Raw genomic sequence first — 25,574 nt, forward strand, 5'->3', positions numbered from 1 at the left:
TGGTAATACTAATTTATGTTTCTGATTGTTTGAAACAATTTCATTCAAATGTAAGGATTCTCTCTTCAATACCCACATGATCAAATCCTTCATTTGCGCTTACCTAACTGAGAAAATAAGCTGTCTCTAATGACCTTCCTATTCACAAGACACAGTCCTCCTTTCAATATGATTCCTATTTTAAACAAACTTGATTTAACAAGCATGCCTTTCAAACCAAATTATTTCTTCAATGTCTTTAACCCCATTTCTACTGCTTATACATGGCTTCACATATTTGCTCCCCATAATTTAAAGCTGCTGACTGTTCTTTGTATAATATTCAGATCTTAATGATTGCTATTTCCTGATCACTGCACATGTCAACACCAGCCTTTTGCATTAAATGGTCCCAACAAATTCATTAATAGGCTATGGAATCTGAAATCCACATATTTACTCAAGAAAGAGAAACAATTCTGACTGTAAAGGAGTATCTAGAAATGACAACGTATTTTTATGGAAAACTATAATCATTCTTACTATTTAGCACTCAAATTTTCTCAATCTATGGCAAATTCACAGACTATTGCTGAACTTGTGTGTCATTCAGTAAAATACAATCAAGACAAATGTGTTTTATTGGAAATAAATTAAAAATCATATGGTTAAATGATTTGAACATGCTCCTACAGTAATTGTATTATGCTGCAGGGCATATGTACTTACATTACACATTATTTGTATAAATAAATCAAAACAGAAAAATTGGCATTCCAATGTACAGTGATATTTGACTGATATATAACACAGTATGATCTATTTGATGGGTGCATTGTAGAACTTGATGCTCTACAAACAAACTATCTATATGTACACTTTTTAGTGCCAATGAATATATTGATCCATTTACTTATATACTGTCAATGAAAGTATGGAGGTGTTAGGTTTAATGTCTCACTGATAATGAGCGCATTAGAGATGGACCACAAGCTTCGATTTTGGTATGATGGGGAAGGAAATTGGCCACTTCCTTTTTGCAGAAAACATCCTAACATTTGATTTATTCGTTTAAGGGAAATATTGAAAATCGTGAGTTTGGTTGGCCAAATGGGGGGTTTGAAGTACCGTCGTCCTTGATGTGAGTCCAGCACTTAACAACTGTGAACCTCATTTGGAATATACTGTATGTGTAAATAAATTATAATTATGCAAACTAGAAAACTTTAAGGAAGTTATAATTTGTAACAAGCTCTACATTGTGAAAACAACAAGCAGAACAATGTTTTTCTTCTATCCTTTCCAAGAGTTGATAAAAATTTCATTTATCTAATTACAGCAACTCCACTGCTGTAATTTGATCTGCTAATGACATAACAACAATCCAAAATTTGTAAAAAATATGACTGTGCCAAAAAAAAAAAAAAAAAAAAAAAAAAAAAAAAAAAAAAAAAAAAAAAAAAACCCACACAAACTACAATTCAAGATAGCAACAAGCAAACTTGAAACGCAGGTTTAATAATTCAGACATTAGTATCAGTATACAAACTTAGTAAAATAATAACTATGTATACAGTATAACACCAAGTTTCACAGCCTTTGCATTCCACAGTGTATAAATATGCACACAAGTTTCAACTCACAAAATAAAAGCATATAAGAGAGCACTGAAAGTGTAACACCATGAAATATTTAACACAATGCATGACAAACACTTCAACTTTTGATGAGAATCAGCAATTTATAAAATTATACTCTGAAAATTAAAAATATGAAACTAAAAAGTTACGTTAAAGAGAGACAACATGACCAAAATTCTGGGCTACAGACAGGCTAAACGACATCATAGGTTCATATAACTGAACCAGAGAATTCACTTTAGAGAAAAGATCTTCATCTCTTCTTACTTATCTTCAGAACATACAACTTCATGAATGCCTGACAATAAGTGTTACACATTTCATGTGGCTGTTTGCGCTACTATGGCTCATAACTCTCCAAATACATGAACGATTAATACATTGCATACGAATTTAAATATTTTTACAACTGTATGAACTTATTCATGACACGCGTACAAAATACGCTAACTCATCAAGTTCAACTCTATAACCTTTGATCCATGCAGGGCCAGTAATAACAGTTGTTGCATCACTTCTCACTTTCTGTTCCCACGTTCCAACAGGTAAATATATGTCTCTGCTTGTTGCTCCTTCTTCTAGTATTGGTGCCACAAGCAAATTCTCACCCAATAGATATTCTGAAATGGGTAACACACTTTTCAAATATCTGTAAACATATACAAGGCATATTGCAATACCTTCAAATGCAAATGTACGTTCCATTTATTCCTCATGTACTGTTCAAAATATTAACATTATAAAATGTTATGAGAAAGGCAGAAAAAGAGAGAAAATCAAAATAAATTATGGAAAATGTCACAGGTAGTGGTTGAAAAACTACATAAAGATATAAAAAATATTTACCTAGCAACAGATCAATAAACATGTCTATAAGAAGGTTTCAGATAAATCAGAACCAATGAATTTTCATCACATAAATTTTAAAAGAGTGTTATTAATGATGATGATGACAATGATGACTAATTAAGAGGAAGAGGAGGAGGAGGAGGAGGAGGAGGAGGACAAGGAAATAGTGACAGGAAGGCTGATGGGAAGCAGTGAGTAAGAAGCAGAGCATAAAATGTTGGAGGAAATGACACTTTTTCAACATTATACAGCAAAGTCCAACATGGACATGGGAGATACTACAGGACAAGATGAAAATCAAACATTAAATCCATTTTTGTTCTTTGCCCCATATTTCCACTGAACCAAAGCCATACATAACTATCTTGTCCTTCCCCCTCCAATTTCACTGATTAAAGAAATCTCCACAAGAAAAATTTATCTGTCTCTATACATCCAATTGGCTCTTTCAATCTGCTACTGCCCCCCAGTAGGTAGACTTCTTTCCCACTTTGTTTGGTTTCATTTCATTTAAGAGTACTTACTGCTATTAGTTTCACTGTAAATTTACACTCAAAAGAACAATGGAAAATGTCTAAAAATGAAAGAAGAGGCAGCTATAGGATAATCAGTTATTTCATGAAAGTATTGACTATTCAACAGTGATGGTCATCGATGTCACAACTTAACATGCATTTTTTTCAAAATTCCTCAAGTACTCATGTGCTCTGCATGAATTACACACAATTTAACAGGTTACTCAATAACTTATGGTTACCAATTAACTTAAGATAAAACATTTTTCTGACCTGAGTCTATTCCAAGTGCAGTTGTGTCAGCAGGATTAAGCCACCAGATTGGCAAATTAATAGGTGTTCCATTCGTAACCTTCTGTTCTGCTAAATCAATGATCATATTTCCATACTCTGCATGAAGGCTAGTAAACTTCTTTGCAATTTCTACTGTCTGTTAAAGAGATAAATACATAACATACAGCACAGCAAATCAAACAATGCAATACATTTAAGAAACATTCAGTTATTCTCCTCTGATTTTTAACAGACTGAACAGTAAAGAAGATATAACTGAAAGATATTGTATCCAGAATTATAGACAGAAGTTGTGATCAATTTGAATAACTGCCCCAATATGTTTTTATGTTGATCAATTTGTTGGCACTTGTTATGACCACTAAACTGTACTGAAATCTACCAGAATATCTGAAACAAAACAAACCTGTAGCCCTTTATTACAATTAGATTTAAACAAACAAAGCACTATTTGAATTATATCTATGGCTGTGTGTCATAAGTTAAGTTAGTTTTATTCATTTCACTCTTGAAGCTCTTCATTGCTCCAGTGACCTAGCACACATTACAACTATGGTTGGTTATTTAATTTGGGGGTGGGGACCAAACAGCAAGGTCGTTGGCCCTGTCAGGTTAGGGAAGGAAGTTGGCCATGCTGTTTGAAAGGACACATCCTGGCATTTGCCTGAAGTGATTTAGGGAAATCATGGAAAACCTAAATCAGGATGGGCGGATCTGGGTTTGAGCCATCATCCTCCTGAATGCGAGTCCAGTGTGCTAACCACTGTGCATGGTAATTACAACTATGAGGAAAGTAAGTTCCTTCACATAATCTACAGATACTTTATTAGGTCCATATCTATTTCCTTTGCTGAGTGATAAAAGGCAAATTTTTTTTTCTATTCCAAAAGCACTTACCTCAATATCTGCCATTTCCACATTTTTGTAATAACTAAAAGAAAGGATGATATTAAAAAATTATGCAGGGAAAGAACTTCACAAGACTAAATTTGTCGTTGAAGTCTTTTTCTGTATTATTTCCAATTTTGGTGTCAGTATGACAACTGAGTGACTGTATAGATAATTTTGATCAATTTACTTGCTACAGAAGTTCAAACTTTTTTTTTGATGGCTGGCATGCAAAATTTTATATTCTAAACTAAATGAATGCTGTTTGCATTTCTCACCTGTTTGTTTTGGTCTCGGGCAGCTTCAGTTTCTCAACAAGGATTTGATTTCATTTAAATCTGTGATGAAGTTTTCTTTGCATGGGTGATCTTTCATAGCCCTGACAAACTTGCTTGGGACATATCTTGGTTAGACTTATAGCAAAATACTCTTGAATTTTATTCATAAATACCCCACCAACCATCTCTCCAGATATGAATGTTTAATGTTGACCGCTTGGATCAATTGTCAGTGTGTTGATCCTTTTCTACATGTTACAGCTGTGTCATCAGTAAAGGCAATCTTAGTTCACTATGCTCTATTAACCTTAACACCATGTGAGTTCTTATCAGTATGAGACATTATTTTCAATGTTAAGAACCCATCTTTTGTATTGTCAGATGAACGCATTGAACGATTTTAAGTGCAGTCATTAATCAAATAGTACATACTGATCAATCCACCGTAGCAAAGACATTATTTTCTTTTTTAACTCGCTGATTGGATACCCACTTTAGTATCATACATATATCAGCAAAGGGAACATAAAACACAGTTCTACCATTAGCCTCAGAAGCAGTGTCGAATGATAATGGACTAGGGCTGGTCAATGTATTTGGTTTTTTGGAGTTTCTGAGTAGTTTGGACCTTGTGGTACTATTTGGCACTACAGAAGGCAGCAATAAGGAAATCAGAAACTGACTGAAGGAGGAAGGGGGCGGGGAAAGGGATCACATCTGGCTACCTGTGTTGCTGATTATCACAAGACCATTGCTGAATAAATCGCAGTTATCAGTTCGAGCACTTCAGCCAATTATTTAAAGCATCAGAGGATTTGATGAGGGACACAAATGAGGCATTCAGAATGGAGAAATTCCAATCTTTGTCACATTTAGGCAATGAAAGACTTGATTGGTGACAAATGAAAATTTGTATGAAGTTGAACCCGGGTCTCCTGCTTACTAGACAAGTGGGTTAACCATGTATGCCACCTTGGCATAGGTGTTAGACACAACCTCATGGACTTCCCAAGCATGCTTCCCCCTTCAATCCAAGTTCCCTTTTGCCATGCACAACCTCACCATTCCTTTTCCTTCCTTCCTCTTCAACCCTTCTGCCAGAAGAAGGAGCCCCTGGCTTTGAAAGCTAGCGGATTTCAATACCTTCATAGATGTTTTCTCCTGGTGCCACTTGGTGAACACATTTCTTTATCTATCCAATAACATTACATTTTCAAAAATTGATTATTTTTGTTGTTATATTAGCTAGTGGGGATAAGACACTCCTGGCACACTGCTAGGGATCAAGAAAGAGATGAAGTGTAAAAGTAATTGGAAACAACCACTATTAGTACCCAATTCATAGTTTTATATAACTTTAGATTACAATTTATTTATAAAACATTTTACTTGACAAATAGTACATTGTATTTACTGTACACTATTAAAAACATTTTTAAAAAACCAAGTTTGTTGTTACCCTACACAAAGATTTCTTTGCTTTTCCTATCTAATATAAAAATGGGCTAAACAAGGAATTGGGCTTTGGAAGACAATCATCAGCTAGTTATGCCACAAAAATGAGTTTTACTTACTTCGTCATCGTAATCCCAAGGAGTGTACGAAAACTGAAGAGAAGGCATGAAGGTAGAGGCCTGCAACCAGCGTATGAAAAGTTCTTTGCTTGGTTTAGTACTATATCCATTTCCTCCAATCATATCAGGCAGAACAAATGAATACCCAACAATATTGAGTGATAATAAGGTTGGTATTAAAGACTTCAAGCCATTTTCATAACCCCAGGTAGATTCTTTATCTGACATTCGCAAGAACACTGGCAGACCTTGATTCATGTACATAACTCTGAATTCAGTCATCAATTCATTTCTACTAAGTGACGCTGCATTTTCCACATACTGTGAAGTGAAAATATTTGGCTGCAGTCTTATAGGAGACTGAAGGTGTCCAACTTCTGGAGATCCAGGCATGTAAGAAGTTTCACCAGCATCAAATTTGAAACCATCAATTCCATAGTTGTCTCTTAAAGCTGTTAGTTTCCCATTCCACCAAGACGTTGCATTACGATTTGTGAAATCTACAAGACCAGCAATTCCATTCCACCATACAGTTCTGTCCCAACTTTGATCCAGATTTTTCACAAGATAGTTCCTTGACTTTGCTTCAGAATATGCTGAACATACAGTACTGACAAATGGATGAGCCCATAAGGTAACTCTAAAACCTTTATTGTTGAGGTCTTGAATAAACTGTCCAGGATCTGGGAATCCTTCATTAAATTTAAAATCACCATAGCAACTTTCCCACCGATCATCAACTTCTAAATGGCTCCTGTTAAACCCATACTCTGCTATCTGAGCAGCAAAGTCCGTTACAACAGTGGCATTTATTTCTCTCTTGTATCTGGCCCAAGTAGACCACACTGGGTTTTGTATCATTTCTTTGTCTGGAATGCCTGATGGAAGCCCCAAGAAACGTTTAACTGTTGCCCTGTGCAGCTTCTGTGCATCATTGCTCTGGCAGTAATAAAGTTTCATATTAACAGTGGTTTCAGTATCTCGGAGGTAGGGTGACGCAAGTTTGCTTCGAAAACAAAGTTGACGACTGTCTTGGGAGATAAACAATGGAACATCACGAGGAACATAAAAAACTTTTCCTCCAGATGTTATCCAGAATGATTCTGCAACTCCATTAATTGTGCCCTGTCCAGTGGCACGTGGCACATTCTGCATTTCATTTTTCTCACTGGGCCAGTACTGAGATTGTTTCAAAACTGGACCACCATACAGATGCTCTCCTGTTATGGACACACAAGATGTTATATCTGCATTCCAAGCAGCAGACACATTTAATTTATGGCATTCAACACCCTCACTTATCTGGAACTGCCTTAAAGTTAATTTTGCATTTGGAAGCTTGCTGCCTTCTTTTTCCCATTTCAGACACAGATCAAAAGAACTGTTGTCACATGAAACTGGGTTTCCAACATCTTCAGAGAAAGTCACTTGATTCTGCAGGAGCAGTGTTACATTTGCTGAAAATGAAATATATGTAGATGAGTGAAAACATATAATTAAGGACTGTAAGAGAAAGAGAGAGAGAGAGGGGGGGGGGGGGGGAGGGGGGAGGAGGAGGGATGGAGGGAGGAAGTTTAAACTCTCAGTACATTTGACAGCACAAAAAACTGGAGGTTGCCCACCATGTTACATAGCAGCCAATCATGTTACAGACTACACATTACTGTTCATAAAAATAGAGGAGACTTGTAATTGGTGAGTGTAAATGAGGAAGTTATGCTTTATTGACATTCAGCACGAAGCCTCTAAATGCATAATCAAATCTGCTCCATCTCATTCCTAGGATTTCTGATGTGGAAAAGGCATTTGAAGTTGTGAGGTGGAAGGACCGGTGAAACAACAGTAAGGAATGCTGGAATATCACAGTACTTAGTGTATGAAGAATGATAAAAAAAGTAAAGGGAATTTTTTAATTTCAAGGGATATATACATCCAATTTTCAATTTTTTTTTATCTTGTTACAAATGTTCCTGATGTATGTATGTCTTCTAAGCTGTTTTGAGTATTTAGTATAACGTTGACAGTTAAAAACTTTATAAGTGTTTTCTAGTGCACGACTAATTTTTACTTTTGAAAAAGATGGAGCAAAGAATCTGCATTAAATTTTGCTTGAAAAATGGAATAAAGTGCAATATCACATTCAAAATGCTGACTACGGCTTTTGGTGTATCTGCTGTGAATGAAACAAGACTTTACGAGTGGTATAAACATTTCAAAGAGGATTGACAAGACATTAATGACGACGACCACCCTGGACATCAATTACCGACAACAATGTGGAAGACGTAAAGAAATTTGTTCTGGAAAATTACCAAATCAGAGAGGTTGCTGATGATGTCAGCTTATCCTTTACCTAATGGCAAGCAATGATTTTTTAAATTTTATTTTTATTTATTTATTTTTATTAAAAGCATGAAACTTGTAACAGCAAAATTTGTTTCAAAATTAATTAATTTTGACTACAAACAATGTCACATCACTCAGGAATTGCTGAATGAAGTCAACAGTGATCTAGAACTTCTAAAGAATGTTGTAACAGGTACTGGATATAACGGTATGGCATTCAAATCAAGGCCGAATTGTCCCAATAGAAAATGCCTGAACAGCTAAGACCGAAAAAAATTTGATAAGTTTGATCACTTGTGAAGGTTCATCTCACTGTTTTCTTTGATTACAATCGGATGGCGTATCACGAGTTCCTGCTTTATGGTCATATGGCAAATATGCAATACTATCTGGAAGTTATGCGCCATCTGCGTGAAGCAATCTGAAGAAAAGAACCAGAATTTTGGCAAAACCACTCACTGAAATTGTGTCACAATAATGCTCCCGCTCACACTTCACTGCTCATTCATGATTTTTTGGCAACAAAGAAAACCGTTATGTTGCCCCTGCCACCGTATTCATTGAACATGGCCCCCTATGACTTCTTTCCGTGGCTGAAGATAAAAATGAAAGGACATTGTTTTCCAGCATCGATGAGCTAAAAACAGAATTGTTGAAGGAGCTAAACACCATAACAAAACGTGAGCTCCAGAAGCACTTCTAAGATTGGGAAAAACGTTGGCACAAGTGTGTTATATTTCAGGGATATTATTTTGAAGTTTATGTTGATGAATAAATAAAGATTCTTTAAGAAAAACAAAACTTTTCTGTTACTTTCTGACCACACCTCATAGTGATTTTGTAGTTTGGTGACTGACATGCAATTGCACAATGGTGGGATTCAGATCACAGCACATGGTTTCTTTACCATTTCATATCCTCTCCAAAGGCCTTTAATGTCAATGAGCATCTGACATCCTGAGATTGAGCGAGCCTCATGCAGGTAATAAATCTCTTATTTGCTGTCACCTTGTCCAAAGCACCGAGGACAACATTCTAAAGATCATTGTCACTTCTTAGCACTGAGTCAGGCCAATTTTCTGGCATAGCCCATATCATCTCCACACACGTTTTCAATGGGACTGCAGAAGGATATCAGTCAAAATGAGAAATCTCATCCGGTTCTGCAAACCATTCCTGCACTGCAGCTAACATGCATATTGCTGATTTATCCTGCCAGAAACAGATTTAGTATATAGTTGTCACCCGAATAGGATTTTAACATTATCCATAATATGAGCATACTGGATAGCATCAAGTAGGTTATATATCCTTTGAATAATCCCAAATATTCGGGAACACATCCAGCCCCAAACTGTTAGACATACGAGTATAACCATTGAGAGATGACTACTGGATATATTTTGGGTCAGAACAGAGATCAGGCAGCCTATGTATCCATACTGGACTATCATTCACTGTGAAAAATACCGATTCGTTGAAAAATATTACATTCTTCCGTTCAGAATAAATATTTTGCTGAATAAATATTAGCTGATAGAGTCAGTAATTATTACAGAGATCCTCCCTGGCAGTCACACATTTTCTTTACAATCCAGCCTTATGCAGTCAGCATCAAGCCCCATCACTCGAATCGGGAAATGCAGTAGTATGTTTCAAGTGCACCGTGTTTAACAAAAGGTGCAGTGACAGACATAATGCACCATGTCAGACTGCCAATAAATGCTGAAGACTGCTACTGGCACATACGTCTAACATGATGAACTACTCCAAAATAATGGTTCACTTCAGATAAGGTGATCCTATAATGGAGTAAATCATATCAAAAAGAAAATTCACCTTCAAAAACAAGTTATAAAATTATGGGGCAGAATTTCTGGCCAGAATTTACCTTCAGGATACAAAATTCCAGTACTGCCAATAGACACATATTAACACACATATTAACATACACGGCACTATCCTAGCTTTCACAAATAATAGTTCTTGACTCAAGGAGAGGAGAGGGATAAGATCAAGATGGTTAAAAGAAGAAGAGCAGATCACTTAGACTCACCTATTCTAAGGATGAGGGGAGACAGGATGTCAGAGAGAAAGGACACAGATAGTATCTTGGCAAACACTCTGCCAGCTGGAATCAAGGGATGATGTGGTCAGAGTGAGAAGTAAAAAATGGATTACACTAAAGAGAAAGAAATAATAGAAGAAACACCTAGAGAAAGAGAAAGAGAGAGGGAGGGAGGGGAGGGGGAGGGAGAGGGAGGGAGGGAGAGAGAATGAAAAAGTGATAATGGGGAAAAAAAGAGAGCAATAAATGTGTTAACAGAGGTTAAGTCCAGGATGATGTCAGAGTGCAAGGATATTTTGGAGGCCAAGTTCCATTTTCAGAGTTCTGGGAAGCTAGTATTAGGACACCCTGTCCCAGATACAGACAGTTCTGTGGCCCATTCATGTGCTCAGCCAGGGTAACTGGTGGCCATCCCTATATAGAAAGCCTTTTGGTGGACACAATATATTTCTTGAACAGTATGTGTCATTTTGTAAGTTGCTCTGCCTTTAATATTGTAGGATTTACCAATGGTAAGCTACAATAGGTGGTAATAGGTGTGTGCATGGGACAGGTCTTACAGCGGGAACACTTGCGGGAGTACAAACTTTGGGATACGTATAATGGTTTCAGACTGTCATACAGACTGATTATTGAATGTTTGTGAAGTTAGAAGGGTGACAGGAGGTGACAATGGATGGTGTGGGAAGGATATCAGTGAGAGGGGGTCTCATTTCGGGGTTTGGCTTGATAAAGTTATAGCAAATACCATGTGGCCCTTGAATGCCTCACAATATTACTCCACCAAACTTGTGACTTTAACACATCAAGTCCTAAAATGTGATATCTCTTCGTGGGATACCAACATTGGAAGACTGGTGGTCAGGAGTTCAACACCTTTAAAAGCAAAGGATATAGCATATAGTTGGAAAGAGTACACTGACAGATATCTTCTCAATATAGTTCATGTACCCTATGACAGGGGGGAAAAGATCTGTTGCAGCTTATAATGGAATCAAATCTCTGCCTCTTTGCACAGAAAGCCTTCATTAACCATTCAGCTAAAGCAACGGCCTACAAATACTTCCCTATTAAGGGCAGTGTATTTATAGCTAATGACAGTGTCTTTTATTTGAAAAAGAGCTTTTGTGTGTTCTTGGAATAGATATAGAATACAGACAGGATCATTTTTGTGTAATATTTTAAGTAATAACTCATCTTTTGTGTGATTTCGCTGCTATCTGGGACAAGGCATGTTGCATTTCCTTGGCACCAGTCTGAAATGGACTTTCACTCTGGTGCAGTTTTCCACAGAAACTTTTTGTGCTGTCAAGTGTACAGTAACATAAGAAATAGGACAGTCACAAAATAATAGATGTGTTTCTACATTCACCAAATAAATACAAGGATCAGTATCTAACCTTAAAGTTCAGAATAACCACACCAGTAAATGTTATTCTGGTGCTCTCTATATCAAAAACAAATGTGATAAATTCATATATTCTGCCAAAAGAAAGAATTAGATTCAGCACTTCTCATTGACTTTGGTATACTATCATCTGACGGGCTATGACTAGTGTCAATGAATTGCCAACATTGGCACGCAATGCAAGACTGCCAACACAAGTGCAGCATCAAATATGCTCTCAAAATTTAGTGGCTCCTGAAAACATCATTATATTGAATGTCACTATGTCCGACCTAAAACTGCCTATAATGCTCCATTTTATACTGTTGTTCTGAATTATTTATCTTTCACATAACCCACGTCACCACATAGAGCCAATTTACTAATATGCACAAATAATGGTACAGACACCACTTTATTCATTATAGGCAGTAACTCTGATCAGACACAAAGCCTGAAGATAGGAAAAAAAGATGAAAGTTGGAGAAAGAAAATGAGTGAAACAAAACAATTTTTTACCACCAGAGACATCCCACATAAAGATTTTTGCAGAATTTCTTGTAGACAAAAGATGGAAGACATTCTGTTGTAGTAAATTAGCTGAATGCTTGGTTTCTGCAACAATCCGATAAAATGCGCATCCAAAGACTGTCAGCACAATAAAGAGAATGCCTGCAAAGAAAAAAAACATACAATTAAAAAACAGAGATAATATATGACAGAGACAATCTATAAACCTGATCATTTTACATATATGGCAGTACAGTTTCACATTTCTATTAAGTAACATGGAAAACCCCCCCATGAACCATGGACCTTGCCGTTGGTGGGGAGGCTTGTGTGCCTCAGCGATACAGATAGCCGTACAACCACAACGGAGGGGTATCTGTTGAGAGGCCAGACAAACGTGTGGTTCCTGAAGAGGGGCAGCAGCCTTTTCAGTAGTTGCAGGGGCAACAGTCTGGATGATTGACTGATCTGGCCTTGTAACACTAACCAAAACGGCCTTGCTGTGCTGGTACTGTGAATGGCTGAAAGCAAGGGGAAACTACAGCCGTAATTTTTCCCGAGGGCATGCAGCTTTACTGTATGGTTAAATGATGATGGCGTCCTCTTGGGTAAAATATTCCGGAGGTAAAATAGTCCCCCATTCGGATCTCCGGGCGGGGACTACTCAGGAGGACGTCGTTATCAGGAGAAAGAAAACTGGCATTCTACGGATCGGAGCGTGGAATGTCAGATCCCTTAATCGGGCAGGTAGGTTAGAAAATTTAAAAAGGGAAATGGATAGGTTAAAGTTAGATATAGTGGGAATTAGTGAAGTTCGGTGGCAGGAGGAACAAGATTTTTGGTCAGGCGAGTACAGGGTTATAAATACAAAATCAAAACGGGGGAATGCAGGAGTAGGTTTAATAATGAATAAAAAAATAGGAGTGCGGGTAAGCTACTACAAACAGCACAGTCAACGCATTATTGTGGCCAAGATAGATACGAAGCCCACACCTACTACAGTAGTACAAGTTTATATGTCAACTAGCTCTGCAGATGACGAAGAAATTGAAGAAATGTATGATGAAATAAAAGAAATTATTCAGATAGTGAAGGGAGACGAAAATTTAATAGTCATGGGTGACTGGAATTCTGTAGTAGGAAAAGGAAGAGAAGGAAACATAGTAGGTGAATATGGATTGGGAGGAAGAAGGAAGAAATGAAAGAGGAAGCTGTCTGGTAGAATTTTGCACAGAGCACAACTTAATGATAGCTAACACTTGGTTCAAGAACCATAAAAGAAGGTTGTATACATGGAAGAAGCCTGGCGATACTGACAAGTTTCAGATAGATTATATAATGGTAAGACAGAGATTTAGGAACCAGGTTTTAAATTGTAAGACGTTTCCAGGGGCAGATGTGGACTCTGACCACAATCTATTGGTTATGAACTGTAGATTAAAACTGAAGAAACCGCAAAAAGGTGGGAATTTAAGGAGATGGGACCTAGATAAACTGAAAGAACCAGAGGTTGTACAGAGTTTCAAGGAGGGCATAAGGGAACAATTGACAGGAATGGGGGAAAGAAATACAGTAGAAGAAGAATGGGTAGCTTTGAGGGATGAAGTAGTGAAGGCAGCAGAGGATAAAGTAGGTAAAAAGACGAGGGCTAGTAGAAATCCTTGGGTAACAGAAGAAATATTGAACTTAATTGATGAAAGGAGAAAATATAAAAATTCAGTAAATGAAGCAGGCAAAAAGGAATACAAACGTCTCAAAAATGAGATCGACAGGAAGTGCAAAATGGCTAAGCAGGGATGGCTAGAGGACAAATGTAAGGATGTAGAGGCTTGTCTCACCAGGGGTAAGATAGATACTGCCTACAGGAAAATTAAAGAGAACTTTGGAGAAAAGAGAACCACTTGTATGAATATCAAGAGCTCAGATGGAAACCCAGTTGTAAGCAAAGAAGGGAAAGCAGAAAGGTGGAAGGAGTATATAGAGGGTCTATACAAGGGCGATGTACTTGAGGACAATATTATGGAAATGGAAGAGGATGTAGATGAAGATGAAATGGGAGATATGATACTGCGTGAAGAGTTTGACAGAGCACTGAGAGACGTGAGTCGAAACAAGGCCCCGGGAGTAGACAACATTCCATTAAAACTACTGACAGCCTTGGGAGAGCCAGTCCTGTCAAAACTCTACCATCTGGTGAGCAAGATATATGAGACAGGCGAAATACCCTCAGACTTCAAGAAGAATATAATAATTCCAATCCCAAAGAAAGCAGGTGTTGACAGATGTGAAAATTACCAAACTATCAGTTTAATAAGTCACGGCTGCAAAATACTAACACGAATTCTTTACAGACGAATGGAAAACCTAGTAGAAGCCGACCTCGGGGAAGATCAGTTTGGATTCCGTAGAAATATAGGAACACGTGAGGCAATATTGACCCTACGACTTACCTTAGAAGCTAGATTAAGGAAAGGCAAACATACGTTTCTAGCATTTGTAGACTTACAGAAAGCTTTTGACAATGCTGACTGGAATACTCTCTTTCAAATTCTGAAGGTGGCAGGGGTAAAATACAGGGAGCGAAAGGCTATTTACAACTTGTACAGAAACCAGATGGCAGTTATAAGAGTCGAGGGACATGAAAGGGAAGCAGTGATTGGGAAGGGAGTGAGACAGGGTTGTAGCCTCTCCCCGATGTTATTCAATCTGTATATTGAGCAAGCAGTGAAGGAAACAAAAGAAAAATTCGGAGTAGGTATTAAAATCCATGGAGAAGAAATAAAAACTTTGAGGTTTGCCGATGACATTGTAATTCTGTCAGAGACAGCAAAGGACTTGGAAGAGCAGTTGAACGGAATGGATAGTGTCTTGAAAGGAGGATATAAGATGAACATCAACAAAAGTAAAACGAGGATAATGGAATGTAGTCGAATCAAGTCGGTTGATGCTGAGGGAATTAGATTAGAAAATGAGACACTTAAAGTAGTGAAGGAGTTTTGCTATTTCGGGAACAAAATAACTGATGATGGTCGAAGTAGAGAGGATGTAAAATGTAGACTGGCAATGGGAAGGAAAGCGTTTCTGATGAAGAGAAATTTGTTAACATCGAGTATAGATTTAAATGTCAGGAAGTCGTTTCTGAAAGTATTTGTATGGAGTGTAGCCATGTATGGAAGTGAAACATGGATGATAAATAGTTTGGACAAGAAGAGAATAGAAGCTTTTGAAATGCGGTGCTACAGTAGAATGCTGAAGATTAGATGGGTAGATCACATAACTAATGATGAGGTATTGAATAGGATTGGGGAGAAGAGAAATTTGTGGCGCAACTTGACTAGTAGAAGGGATCGGTTGGTAGGACATGTTCTGAGGCATCAAGGGATCACCAATTTAGTACTGGAGGGCAGCATGGAGGGTAAAAATCGTAGAAGGAGACCAAGAGATGAATACACTAAGCAGATTCAGAAGGATTTAGGTTGCAGTAGTTACTGGGAGATGAAGCAGCTTGCACAGGATAGAACAGCATGGAGAGCTGCATCAAACCAGTCTCAGGACTGAGAACCACGACAACAACAACAACATGGAAAACTAATAATTATAACATTTACCAATTTGCACAGAAAAATATGGCTCACTGAACAATGGATGATGACTTAATTTCATATTTAGCTTCAAAGAAATAGCTCAATAATGTAGTAAATACAAAATAAATGTTTACATGTAGACCTATGTGTTTACTTTACAAGCCAAAGTGCAGTGCATGAAGGGTGGCAATTTGTTTGAATATCAGCCATTTACATTCATATTCATTTTCACATCAAGTGAAGGGTAAATAGTTTTATGCTTTAGTAGGCACTCCAATCTCCCATATCTTATGCCTACTGTAACTATACGAAATACATAATGTGAGCACAGGAAATAATAGATAATCTTTGGAAAAGAGGAGTTACGGGCGTAGGCCATCCATCTACTTTGATTGCTGAAATCATTAACAAAGCAACTTTCTGTGAAACATGCATAGCTCATTTGTTAAGCATTAATTGTCACTTTATCATTACCTAAGCTGTACAAGGCTGTAGGAATGCTGGTTTTGATCATATTTATTGGCTTTACCAATCCAGAACAGAACTATTACCATCCAAACTAATCTAGACAGTGGGCTCTGTTACAGATTAGATCAGTCTGTTGCTACACCCTTCCTTCCGAATACTGCATGGATGCTAGTGACAGTAGCTGAAAGTTTAAATACGGTATGGAAAGTTCTTGCACAGTGTAAATAAATTAGGAATAATAGTAACGACTCACCGAATAATATAGGCGTTAGTCATCGTCAACAGGCACACAAAGGATCCTAAAAAATTCACTATTCTGCAGATAAATCCCAGATCTATCACATATACTAAGCCATATCACAGCCAAATATTTGTTGAGCCGATCACACATTTGTGAAGGAACATCATATGTTTCTTTGTTGACTATTAGTTGACAATTTGATGAAGTGGTGAGTATCTTTTGGAAATGTAGGAAAACATACCTTAATTGCCACCTGTGCCAATTATTTTCAAGATATCATGTGTGGAAAAGACAAAGCAGTGTTTCAGACAAGTGGTCGTTCTCCAACTCATTAACTTACCCTACCAATATGTCTCTTCTATTATTCTAAAATACTGTATCTCGCATTGAAACTTTCTGAGAGATGAAACTGAGCATCAAGTGGCAAATTAAATACGAACATTTGCAAATGTCTGAGTTTGACTTACTTGGTTAGGAAGTTTGTCATAACCACTGGTCACAATCTGAAAATGTTAGCATTCAAAAGTGGAACACTAGAAATAAAAAAGTGACCTCGATCATACATGAATAAATGTAACTACAGCTCACAAAATAAAAAATTACACTCTCATAAAAATATCTGATAATCTCAGCACCAAATGAAAAGTATTACAGATAGCACAAACAACTTTAAAAACAAGCTGATACAATTTCTCTGTGATAGCTCTTTCTTGCCTCCATGACTATATTTACAACTGGATAGTTACTACGTGGTGGGAGAGAAATGTATTCAGTATGTAATGGCATTGTAAAAAAAAGAGAAGCTGCACTGCAGTGATGTTTTATCAACAAGAATATCTAATAAGACGGCTACATATATGGATGTAGCAGAATAGAGATGTTAGCATGATCAAAGCACATAATACTAAACGGTTTGAGACCTACAGGTTCAGTCTTGTGGAGAGGACAAAAATAAAAACAAGACATGAGCCTGCTTTGATAAAGGGATGAATGGTTTGATAAGGGGATAGAAAAGAAGCTCCTTAACTTCTGGAATTTGAGAGATTTCTTAAACCATACTCTTACTATTGTACATCCACTTCTCTGTTTCTGCACAAAATTTTCCTTATTCTTTTAGAGCTCTATGATCTAAGTGCTCATCTGTGAGCATCCCTACTATTCATATCTAATCATACTATTCCCTTTAAAGTAGTGAACCATCTGTCACTGTCTGTAGGTTGAACCCTAAATATGCTGAATTTGAAATCTTCTTTGTATGTGTAAGAATCTAGACACTACCATACATGACTGTGGATACATTACATTACATCTAAACTTCAAGAATCTTGCAGGAAAGTGATTCAGTGCCTATAAACATCACCAATATCTGAATAATAATTTCATTACTTCATCAACATGGGATTAGTAAATAATGTGATACGTCACTGATAGACCAATAACATCATTAACATGGTGGAAATTAAAACCTCAAGAAATGACCAATGGGTGATATCACTAATAAGACAAAATGTTAGCAAAACATAAACAGACACACTAATGGCATGTCCACTAGAATAGGGTTTTGATTGGGGTTGTTCTTATTTTCAAGCCTTCAGACACATTAAAAACTTGAAAATATCAGACTAAGTTGGAAATTATGGATTCTCGTCTGGGATGTAAGGTAACAATGGACAGTACATGCGGAAAAAAAAGAATCATTGAAGGACAACAGTATCACGCTCTTCCATACATTCGCCCCATCTTCACTACACCTATATACCCTGCCTCACAAAAAAGTGAGGCACTCGAAACACATGGTCAGAGGTCGATGTAAACCTGTACACGCACACACCACTGGCAGGTGTGAAAATTATTATAGTTGCAATTATCTGTGACAGGTAGAATTGCCATCAGGAAGCTTGTGCTGTTCATGTTTAGCTTTGTTGCCAGGTAGGATATATAAGAGGTGAGAGGTGCAAACAGTGCCAGATGTTGAGTGATCACAGTGAAGTATGTGGAGATGCTGCATACTAATGTGAGACAGTGTTATCAGCACCTGAAAAAGAGTTCAAAAGGAGCATCACTGTGGAACTTCATTTGCCTGTCCGGTTGAAATATGCAGTATCCAGATCTGTGGGGCATTCAAATGCGATAGTGGCCTGACAAACTGCATGGGAACTTGAGGGGAGGCATACGTGTCGTCAAGGTTTCAATTGACCACATCTGACCACCAGTGCGAGTACTGACATACTGTGTAGGAAGCAGAAGCACTCCTTCACATCTGTGCTTGACATCTGAGAACAGGTAATACACTCACGGCAACAGTTCATGTCTTCCCACACCACTGGTGGGTGACTAGCCGCAGCAAGACTACAGAACTATCGCAAAATGCATAGACGGTCGTTAATACCACATCACAAATGGCTATGTCTGGAATAGTGCCATGACCGGAAAGCATGCACTGCTGATGGAGGGTGTTGCATTGTCTTTATGAATCACATTTCTGCATTACCTCGGATGATCACTGTCGGCAAATATAGAGGAGACATGGGGAGCGGTCTGATTATTACAGTGTTGTGGAGAGACAAAGTGGTGTTACTCAAATAGTGGTACAATGAGTACGTAACATAAATCCAGCATCCTTATGTCCTACCCCTCATGAATCAGTACCGTAGTGACATTTTTCAACAGGACAATGCTCACCCATACGTCATTTGTCTCTGTGAACTGTCTGCATGATGTTGAATGGCCAGCAAGATACCCACACCTCTCCCTGGCAGAACATATGTGGGACCAGTTTGGACATAAACTCCTTCCCAGTGGCATTATTTAGCACCAGTTACAATAGTTGTTCTCCAGTTTGCCTCAGGGAAGGATAGAATGGCTTTATGCCACCCTTTCCAACTGAACCAGGGCACGCATTCAGGCCAGATGAAGCTGCAATGTCATACTAATAAGTGGGCTGATACAGCCAAAGTTTTTGTAAATCTGCCTCGATTTTTTAATCACTGAAATAACATCACATGCCCTCGCAGTCCATGAAGTTTCATTTCCTCTTCCCTTTTTGGGTGTTTCATGTTTTTGTAAGGTAGTGTATGTCTAGTAAATAATACGAACCAAGCCACCCACAAGAACTAAATGGCAAATTCTTAACAAAACACATGAAAGATGGAGAAAAAACATTGCAGACAAATTCTGCATAACATATGATGAAACATTTCAAGAATGTACCATTGGCTTGCACTGTGTTGACTAGAATGTTATTGTATCAAACCACATTATGTCCCCTTCAACTCCAATGCAGCACTGGCAAGCAGAAACATAAAGGATGATACAGTAAATATTCAGTAATTTGACTTCCGAAAGAAGTGTGTATGGACCTGTACCAGCAGCTGTTAAACACTACACACTGGGAAGTATGGAAGAAAAGTGCAAGAATAATATTTGAAATAGTATGTGCACTTCTCCATAAGTTTCTCACATGCAGCTGTTACTATGAGGCCCCCTAGAACAATGCGCATTGTTTAAAAACTATGATACTGTATTATAGCCATACATCACTCCTTTATTGAAATGTCCAACAACAGACCATCATCAGACACTAAGAATGACACTAATTAAAGGCCATACATAATCATTTGTATTAAAATCATCATTAGCTACTTAATGTATTGAAATTGTCTCTACCAGTTCACTTTCCACACTATAGTCCTGACCCCTTTCAATACCGTTTCCTGTCCCACTCAGTGTCATAGCATAACCCTCCTTACCAAAATCACTCCATGTTGCCTCATGGTTAACTTTGTTGCTTTACCATATTTCATAATTTTGATACAGCTAATGGGTAACAATGATTTTGATACAAATGACTGTGTCCAGATGCATGACCTGTAATTTATGTCACTCCTAATGCCCAAAAATGGTCTAAACTGGAAGTGTTTTAATAAAGAAGTGACATACTGTGTCTGAGAAGTATTTAAAAGTTTTAAGACATTGCTTTCACCAAAGAATGAACACTGTGCTACTAGAAGTAGCCCTTACTCCACTATCTCAAACAAAATCTTTGCTTCGGCAAAGAATAAGCACATGATGTTTAGATGCAAAAACCAACTTTTTCTCAGAAGATAATTGTGATGCATGTGCATGTTGACTGGTGTTATTACCGACAGTCTACCAACGAAAGTTGAGAAATAGCCCATCTTAATGAATAAAATGTACAAAAGCAAATTATAAGGAAGTGATTGAGACTGGTGATATTTTAACTGTCTGCTACAACATACCTAAAATCTTTTACAGTGATGACTTTTTGCATTTGTGAAACTGCTTAGATCTTTCCCTAATCAGTTGCTGCTGACATTTAAATTATCAAACACGGAGCATAAGCTTAACTCGACAAGTTCTTGCAGAAGGAAAAATTCAGCTATTCACTGGTTGTGAGGTAGGTAGGAATGTCTGGTCACTTACTGAGCAATAGTTTTGAAGAGAAATGTAGAGTGAAGAAATCATCTATAGACTTGTGAAAATAACAAGGGTGGGATTTACCTGAAACACTTTATGGAAACAAAGGACATTGCTCAGGTGAACATGGTTCTAATGTTGCTTCTTTCTAATACTGATACTGTACCTGAACAGTATGTCATACACTATACTATACCTCTCATTAAAATTTTGGGTAATTACCACAGTACATAAGAATGAACTTACATGAAACTGACAATGTACTAGCATCTCACGGTAAGTAGCACATTTCACTGAACAGTTCCTGCCTAAACTAATAAATGTTAGTTTTTATAGCATCACTGCAGATTATTCAAACCTAAATCCAAAATTTTAAGAGCAACTTGTTATTTACATTTCTTTACTGGCACAGTGTGTTGGTAGTCAGTGAACACCTGAAAAATGTACTTTGTATTTTTTACAAAACTAGGCTGTTTCCACTTCATCCTGTAGAATGTGTGCAAAGGTACATTTGTCATCCGCTGAATTTTAGTTTGTCACAAATAATATATTGGCTATTATTACTTCCCCCTTATCTGTCAATAAAAACGCTAGGAACTTTCTCTATTAATCTCAACTGTAAATACTTTCACTAAAAACTGTACCACTGGGCTTACTTTATGGATCGTTGGCCCCCTTCCACACATAGCAATTTCCATTGAACCAGTTACATGGATTAGTTATTGGCAGAATACACAAAACGGCTTCCCGATTCCATATGAACAATTTGGCCTGGCATGGATCACGGTGTATTCAAGTACCTGATATGGTCAGAACCGATTATCAACAAAAGTAACGATGTAAAGAAGCCGAACAACGGAAATTCTATGGTAACACGTAAAACATATTAGCAGCAACTATGTACAGCGTTAAACTGAGATACATAAAATGAGTTCGGCAGACTTTCCTAAGAGCTGGGAATTCAACTGTATCATATGTGTGGTGTGAGCAGTCTTCCTATACCGTCGGCATCCCCCGACGATAAGTGTGAAAAAAAAAAAAAACAAAAAAAAACGGTATGATTAATAAAATAATCAATGAAAAGATACAATTTCAGAGACTTTACTAGTCTCTTACAGATAAGATTTTACGCACACAAACAAGTGGTGAGTTAAATTTTGTACCAAGGCCGGGAATCGAAGGCAGGTCTCCTGCTTACTAGGCAGGTGCGTTAGCCATTAAGCTTCACATTTTACGTTTAAGACGACAGGGCTAAATAACGCTAACAATCAGTGTAAAAAGTAAATTCCTCGTGACCCACCAATCCATTTCAACAATTTCTGCTTTCTAACGGCCCCAGCGTTTTTATGCCTAAATAGGCTTCCATTGTCGTGGAAAACAGCTGCAGAAGGCACTGTTGGCAGTGCTTCATATTTGCTGTCCATTGAGTACTTTCGCTTAATGAAATTTCTAATATTCAAGTTATGACAGATAACGAAAAAAACGTAACACAACAAACATAGGTCCTTTACGTGAAGATATCTCACTTGTCAACGCTGCTCGACTATCGATACAAATATAATATTTTCAGTGGATTTTGTTTTCAAATTGATTGAATGAAGAGTTCCCAGACAAATATATTAGACTGCTAGATTTTGACTTCAATAAGTAAACGATTCTTTTGTTAAGTAATACGCATTACGTTAACAAAGTCTCTCATACGGTCAACGTACACCACGTAACTTCAACAGGTGGGTATTGGATTTCGTTTTTTTTGGTTATTTTCCAAATGCCATTGTGGCTATATGGGACAATCACCCCGTTTTGGGGCCCTCAAAGTCGATTTCGTAAGCCGAATTTGCAATATATAAACCACAGTCCAACATGTTAGACTGTGATATAAACTCTGTAAAAATTGTGTATATGCATTTGAGCAGTTAGTCTTTTGTTTATCTGTTTATCTTTCCCATTGTGACTGTCAATAAAAATATTATTTCAGTTTTACTGCGGCAATTTTAATACGTTTGGTATAGCATACTCATTATAGAACGACACCGGTATGGAAATATCGCAGGTGGCATTGAAAATACCACTTTTCTGACGAAAGATATGAAGATATGGTTGTTGCATACTCATTATAGAACGACTCCGGTATGGAAATATCGCAGATGGCATTGAAAATACCGCTTTTCTGACGAAAGATATAAAGATATGGTTGTTGCAAATGGAGTCAATTTATTACCTGAATATTAGCAACGCGATCACAGAATTTGAGATCACTTGTTAGCGAAACTGCTGCGCTAATTTCAGGTTTTATATCACAACCATTATCAGCTTCTCCAAATCCTACACGTCTTATTACAGAATTTCAAATATCAGAGTTAAATAAAATCAAAAAATTGCTAACCGAAGTAGAACCAGGAGATAAGAAATCATCTACTTTGCTCTGAGATATGCATGCTCTTGTCGAAACGCGAGTAAGCGATGACTTTTTAAGAACTATATTTCTTCAATCGACTACCAATCAATGCACGTTCTTTACTAGCAGCTAGTCAAGACGTAAATCTCGAAGCAATGGTTTCTGTGACCGACAAAATCTTGGGTGTTACAACGTCCAGTCAGTTCGTATATAGTACGGAAAATGTTTCGTCTATGTCTCAAGATGATAGACTTTCCAATCTGGAAAGACAGCCTTCGGAATTAACGATCCAGATTCAGAAATTACAAACTGGGTCACGATCGAGAAGCAGTTCGTTATCACCGCGGCGTGCACAGAAACATTCCGTGCGCTGATATCATTACACACTGAAACAGTATACGAAGAGAAAACAACCGCCATGTCTATTTATTTCTCAACAGTCCGCTCAAGCTTAGACGGAAAACTAGCACGCTACTCACTTGGTGCATCACAGAGTGAGGAAACTGGACCATATCGCCGGCAGTTCATAATGTATCGCAACAAACATCTTCCGTTTTTGGTCGACCCCGGAACACACGTTCTGAAACCACAACTCTGTTACGAAAACAGTGTAGTAAAAGACTACTGATCCTCTAAACAGGCCTTCGCCAAAGATTTTATAGCCATTTCTTCTTGCAGGTGTTTGCCAGCCAGCGACTGTGCCGATTTATTGACTCATTATTGTCTGTTGCTTGATTTTAAGAAGATGAAGAACATGTAATACATCTGCAAGAGCTTCTTCAACAGCTGGATAAATATTATCTTAACATTAACGTGGGATCATGTATTTTGGGGAGAGAGACATATCATTCTTGGGTTATCATGTGCCACATCAAAGAATTTCATCATTAGAAGAAAAAGTGAAATAATCAAGGACTTCTCTCGTCCTGAAACAGTAGCAGAACTAGTAGGTTTTTAGGACTGATGAATTGCTACAGGTGTATACTAGAATATACTGCAGAAAGCCAACAACCTTTGCTTAACTTGTGCAAAAATGCTATGAGGAATGATAATCGCCATTTTACATGGACCAGAGAAGCAGACAGATCGTTCAAGTAGTTAAAAGAACAACTAACTAATGCATCTCAGCTTGCTCATCCTGCAACAGGTATTCCCTTAATTTTGATGGATGATACTTCTATCTGTGCTATAGGTGCTTCTTTACACCAGATGAGAAAAGGAACATGTAAACCACTTGTATTTTTCTCCAGATCTATCACCAACACACAATGTAACTATAATAGTTATGACCATGAATTGTTCGCTATGTATTCAGCAGTCAAACATTTTCGTCATCTTTGGAAACCAGGGAATTCACAATATTCACAGACCTCAAGCCATTAACATTTAGGTGACAGCATAGGTGGGGGTGGTGGGATCACTCATGGGAAATTCCTGCAGTAGTGGGTGTTAGAGTTGCACCTTTTTTAGACTGAAGTCAGCTGATAGGTATTCCTGCTTAAGGAAAGTCTCTCTAACAAAGGAACCACTTTCGACAAAGCTTAAGTATCCGAGTAATGAGGGAATTAGTATATTTCATCAAAATATACTAATATAAGGTATTAGAGATAAAATTAGTGAACTGCTTATAGATGTTGACTCTGAAATTATTGGTATATCTGATCACTTCTTAAATAAGGAGATAATTCAGAGGCTTCCTTTACAGGTTGGCTGGCAGCTTTTCGAGGAGCTCTTTGTGGTGTGGGGGAGTAGCCATGTATGTGAAAAACGGCATCCCATTTGGATCAATTGATGTTTCAAAGTACTGCACTGAAAGGGTGTTTAAATGTTGTGCAGGTGTGGTTAAATTTAATGGGGCTAAACTTCTAACTGTTGTTATTTATAGATCCCAGACTCCGATTTCACAACATTTTTGCTAAAGCTAGAGGAGGTACTTGGTTCACTTTATAGGAAATACAAAAAGCTAGTTATATGTGGTGACTTCAACATTAATTGTATAAGTGATTGTGCAAGGAAAAGGATGCTGGTAGACCTCCTTAATTCATATAATCTCATGCAAATCGTATTCTTTCTAACAAGAGTGCAAGGGAACAGTAGAACAACCATAGACAACATTTT

General features: G+C 37.5%; 1 protein-coding gene across 1 annotated transcript; it reads right to left on the reverse strand.

Moving 5' to 3' along the window:
* Positions 1–1,452: 1,452 nt before the first annotated feature.
* Positions 1,453–22,558, reverse strand: LOC126412687 (myogenesis-regulating glycosidase-like). Its single transcript, XM_050082396.1, has 5 exons — positions 22,359–22,558; positions 12,338–12,490; positions 6,018–7,474; positions 3,257–3,413; positions 1,453–2,239 (listed from the first exon to the last, which is right to left on the reverse strand). Exons 1-5 carry the CDS (start codon positions 22,480–22,482, stop codon positions 2,043–2,045), a joined length of 2,088 nt encoding a protein of 695 aa, XP_049938353.1. The 5' UTR covers positions 22,483–22,558; the 3' UTR covers positions 1,453–2,042.
* Between the last annotated feature and the right edge of the window lie 3,016 nt (positions 22,559–25,574).

The sequence above is a fragment of the Schistocerca serialis genome, chromosome 7 (assembly GCF_023864345.2).
Source record: "Schistocerca serialis cubense isolate TAMUIC-IGC-003099 chromosome 7, iqSchSeri2.2, whole genome shotgun sequence".
NCBI lineage: Eukaryota > Metazoa > Arthropoda > Insecta > Orthoptera > Acrididae > Schistocerca > Schistocerca serialis.